This window comes from Triticum aestivum, chromosome 1D, assembly GCF_018294505.1.
Source record: "Triticum aestivum cultivar Chinese Spring chromosome 1D, IWGSC CS RefSeq v2.1, whole genome shotgun sequence".
Lineage (NCBI taxonomy): Eukaryota > Viridiplantae > Streptophyta > Magnoliopsida > Poales > Poaceae > Triticum > Triticum aestivum.
Genome location: NC_057796.1, coordinates 494,993,889 through 494,998,790, shown reverse-complemented (window position 1 = coordinate 494,998,790; position 4,902 = coordinate 494,993,889). Strand labels below are relative to the sequence as shown.

General features: G+C 41.2%; 2 protein-coding genes across 2 annotated transcripts in view; both read left to right on the top strand.

Moving 5' to 3' along the window:
• LOC123183407 (protein SOGA3) overlaps window positions 1–1,754 on the top strand; it is a 3,727-nt gene extending 1,973 nt beyond the window's left edge. Inside the window, exons 5-6 of the mRNA XM_044596217.1 lie at window positions 3–173; window positions 1,273–1,754. Of these exons, the coding sequence (XP_044452152.1) occupies window positions 3–173; window positions 1,273–1,744 (643 nt within the window). The 3' untranslated portion in view covers window positions 1,745–1,754. The remainder of the gene's footprint in view (window positions 1–2; window positions 174–1,272) is intronic.
• A 37-nt stretch (window positions 1,755–1,791) lies between these two features.
• Window positions 1,792–4,306, top strand: LOC123183408 (outer plastidial membrane protein porin; the record flags this gene model as incomplete). The annotated part of the gene is given in 8 exon segments (XM_044596218.1): window positions 1,792–1,806; window positions 1,943–2,011; window positions 2,090–2,148; window positions 2,236–2,418; window positions 2,500–2,589; window positions 2,668–2,903; window positions 3,297–3,594; window positions 3,861–4,306. Coding segments are annotated over 4 exon segments (753 nt in total). The 3' UTR covers window positions 3,861–4,306.
• Window positions 4,307–4,902: the final 596 nt, after the last annotated feature.

Sequence of the window (4,902 nt, the reverse complement as noted above, 5' to 3'; positions counted from 1 at the left end):
AGATCTGGGAAGGAGGGCCACGGCATGGAATCTGATTGCCCTGTGCCCTGGTACACAAGGACGCTGGTGGCGCTTGGGATCAAGTCCCATGGCGACCCTTCTGGTCCATTGAGGCAGGGAACTTTTGATCCGTTGTTGGGGGTTGTTGTCACCTCTGAGGGATACCTCTCAAGGTAAATCCTATAACCTCCAAAATCCTGGCACCTGCTATTTGTCTGCGGTTTGAAATCTGGATGTGCTCTCTGCTGTACCTTCTCAAACTAGGGTCGAGTCTGGATGTCCTCTCTGCTAGGCCATAACTGGCAGTACTGTTTAAAGCTTCTTTTTAACTCAGTGCCTGTTTGGTAAACTAATGGAAGGGGAATGGGAGTTTAACTCTAATTCCCTTAACCCATCTCAATTACAAGCCCTCCCACAGTTAATAGATATGTGGGACCTCTACACGTGAATTCCCCTTGCTCTTCTGTGTTAAATACCCAATCCACCTAAACAAACAAAGGAATACAACTCTTTTTGCCTCAAATTCCACCAAACCAAACATGCTGCTAGGTTAGGGCTAGGAGTACCCACCTGTCCTAGTGATCACATAGGGGGAAAGCTGAGGGAACATTAGGGTTGTTAGCTTCACTGTTTTTATTTAACCCTTAACATAGGGAAGCGTTAGGTTGTTAGCTTATCTGTGTTTATTTAATGTACTTGGCATGGTTGAATTTGTTAAAGCCCACCAAGGCAACAAAGGATGTAAACAAATGAAGTCTTAGTAATTACAGTATTTTGATCATCCACAACTTTGGAAACTACTGTACTCTACCCTGTTTACTGCTGATATACTATACTCCTATTTGATATTCCATTTTCAGAAGATTTTTATAACAGCAGTTCTCATCTGGTGCCCATCTCCAACTAGTTTTCTGTCCATCTAAAATACTCTGTATTCGGTGTTTTGCTGTCTCTATGTAATTTTTATTTAACTGTATTATTTAATATATTTGCATGCTTGAATTTGTTTAAACACCAAAGTACCAAGGACGTGTCACAATATTTTGTTCATTGTCCAAAATGATTGGAAGTGTTGTACTCTACTCTGGTTTCTTCTTATCTGATATATTTTGTCATTATAGGCTGATGGTCTAAAAGCTGTTCAAACTATAATTTGCATGTGGTGCCCACCTGATATGCTCTGTATTTGGTGTTTTTCTGTCACTATGTAACTGTTTGTGTTTTTTCTGGTCTATTTCTTTACCTGGAAAGTTGTTTTTCCCTCTTCAACAGGTCTGAATCTGAAAGGATAAACAACTACCTTGAATGTGTTCTTAATGAAGTGAAATCTGCATTAGGTTCTTGTGCTGAGGATGTCGAGGATGAATACGGGTGCCAAGATACTGTCCCACCAGTTACTCAGGAGTCTTCCAGTGGCCCAGGCTTGAAGACCATAGCGGCAATTGTTCTAGGTGCTGCGTCTAGGGATGCATGTGAAAGTCCTCAAAGCAGTCAGAGTACCAGTGTGAGGGGTAAGATAATGCCAAAAAATGCGGAGCATGTGCAGGTTATTCAACAATCCACCCAGGAAATCAAGGCTTTCATTCATGATGCTCTTAGAAGAAATCTGATTGGCCCAGACTGTGCACGGGACCTGGTTTTCAAAATAGATGAGCTGGGCAAGTATACTTCAAGGGCCGTCTCTCGAAATGGAACCCGCATTTTTACATTGGATGGATTGAAGAAGAGACCTACCAGACTTTAGTTCTCTTCCAGAGAAGATTATAGCTTTTGGTGGTTCATTCCATTCTGTTATAACCATTACTGGTAATAAACAAATCTTTCATAACTTGCTATTTAGCTGTTCTGTTAGCGCAATACAAACTGCAGTCTGTTGTCTTAATTTGCTGTTTGTAGCTGCTCTGTAAATGTCAGTGATCTTTACTGAAACTGTAAATCGTAGGAGCTGCGTACCGTGTATCTAAATCTGATGGCCCAGGATATTTTCATGATGTCGGGAAAGAGGCATTAGGTAAATGACCTATTTCACGTAATATTTTCAGCACTTATTTTGTTTTTGAATGTGTATTGATATTCTATTTTGATTCAGAACTTATCAGGGATCCTTTTTATCTCCAAAACCATGTTTGGAATTCTGATCGTAAATCTGTGAGTACTATTTGGACCTGCTACTATTTCTTTTGTGTTATTTTGTTATAGTTTCATCGCTCTAACATGCTTAATACTTTATTCCAGTCTCTGATATGTGGCAGTGAACTTACAACTAGCCAAAACTTGGTGAAGAAATTGATGTTGAGTTTCAAGAATGATGGCTCCTTCATGTGTTTCAAAGCTTCTGTTTTCGATCACCTTGTAGATGTTCCAGTAAATGACCCAGAACATGGTGTGGCTGACGATGAAATTCCTGATATGGAAGATGTGAGTCATCTCCAGCTGGTTCAAAATCTTTGTTTTTTGTTTGAATTTTCGTGTTTGATTGATAAACTTTTTTTTTACCAGCCTAATTCTGCACAGTTATTGGTGGAGAAGCTTGTTGGTCCTGATGTGAATACAATGTTATATCTGCCCTACTCTCTTAAAAAATCAAAAGTAAGTTTGAGTTTTTTAATAGCATCTTACTATATAGGTTTGTTTAAGATTTTTCATGCTTTTATCTTGGGAATGTAGGTTGAATTCCAGCTACATCAACCTTATCATGGGTCTGTTCTTAGCATTGGTTTGAACAACAAAAGGATGCCTTGCTTATCTGTTTCGAGCTTATGCGGCCTGCAGGATATCTGTTTGGGAGGTGTTGACAGCCTTGCTTTTGGGGGCCAATTGAAAATAAACGAGTCCAATTCATGGTTCAGTGTTTCTGCTGGGTTGTCAGTCCGTGCTGAATTGTTCAGTGCTGGCCTAACTTTGTAAGTTGTGTCTTCAATATGCTTATGTCCAATTCCTTTCCATTACTGTTTTTCCTTTTCTAGCTAGTTGTTCTTACTCACTCTTTAATGAGCATCTGATCTTTAATAAACTTGTCCGAAGGGTGTGAAACAACTGTATCATCTCTTTGTTTTTTGCCTATTACTGTAGTCATCAAATATTTCATCTTTAATAAACTTGTCTGAAGGGTGTGAAACTACTGTATCATCTCTTTGTTTTCTGGCTATTACTGTAGTCATTTGATATTTCATCTGTAATAAACTTGTCCGAAGGGTGTGAAACTATTGTATCATCTCTTTGTTTTCTTCCTATTCTGATATTTCACTGTGCAATGCTGAATGTGAAGTTTAGCTTATTGTTTTTTTTTTTTGCAGTAAACAACCTGGTCAGTTTGATTATACTTTCTGCAGCAATATTCTCAATACAAGCACTGTATTAGGTGGCCTGGCTAGCTATAGCTATCTGACCAATCAATGGAAATTGATTGGCGGAATTGGTCACACTTTTGACCCCACCTTGAATATCAAAGGGCGTATTGGTAATGATAAAACTGTCAATGCTCTTATCTCTAAGAAGTTCGCTGGCAAAGGCAGTCTTCATTTTGCATCGGAGGTTGATTTAAAGGATTTTTGGAGATATCCTCGGGTTGGTTTGTCATTTTTGTTTCCTTAGGTTGGTGCCTTTTGTTTTCTGGTATTAGCATGCTTTAGTCAGAACACATAATTTTTATATAATGATTTGAGTCTAAATTATATGCTTGTACAAATGTGCTGCTGGGTTCATATTGCTTAAGCGTCAAAAGTTTTAGTACATGCTGCTTTGTTGTTTGATGATGTCTTTGCGTACAGATGTTTTTCGGCACCAATATTATTTGGTGTTTGACGTAGTATATACAGTGTACTAATCCTTCCAGTTTCTCTATTTTTTGCTCTTAGCAGGTTGGAGGAAGCTTCATGCTGAAGCAGTTGGCGGTAGCGTTTCTGAATCGCTGATGGTAGGCAATACGAGTCACTGAAGACGCAAGTGTTCAATTACTAAGGTCCTGTATGCTGTAGTTGTCAGCAAACCCCAGGCTAATTTTGTACAGCTGTGGTATTAGTGTTCACACTAAACACAGATACTCTGAACACTCAACCCGGAGGGATTTCGACCCTGGGGTGTTTTGCTTGTGTAAATTAGCTCACGGACAGGTTTTCCTGTGAAGTAGCTCACGGATGGTCTCGAGGTTGGTTCTGCTTGCCGAAAGTTGCTCATGGATGGTCTGTTTGTGTTCTTTGTTTCCTCTTGCAAACATCTAGCCTGGTGGTGCCAAATTTGCAGTTATGCTGAACGTGCTACATGCTAAGCTTGTTTTGAAAAGATTTTAAGTTGCTGCAATGTTACATATCTTGTGGAGTTTGTATAGTCTTGCCATGTTGTCGTTCGGGTGCACTGCCATGTTGTCTCGGGCATTTTTATGTGGTAACACTATGCTAGCCACATAAGTGAAAATGTTTGTTTTTAAAAGAGTACACAGCTTGTCGTACACTTGAAAGTTTTTCAAATTTTATGAACACTGGCTTGGAGGCGGAGCCGCCCGATAACACAGCTCTTGTCTCACCTCGCCTGGATTCCACCGCCAGTGCACTGTGCTTGCTGTGAAGTGTGTGTATAAGCCCTCTCTTACAACACATTGCATCCAACAGGTTGTGTGCACCGGGTCTCCTTGCCTTGCCTCGACGTTGGCCTGGTGTACCTGTACGTCTTCCTCGACGGACGCGACGACAACGTCCGCGTTGGCTCTGCGCAGCGCGTCGACGCTGCCGTTGGCTACTGGAATAAGCTGACTTGACCATCGCGGCGGCCAGGAAAGAGCTCCGGTCCGGGATCGATTCCTTATGCACAGAGAATTGGCAGGCTGCAGTAGCAAGCAACACGCGCACACAGCGCCTCCAGTTGTCTCGGAGGAAAGGAAGCGTGCGTCGCCCTGCCTCCCGGCGC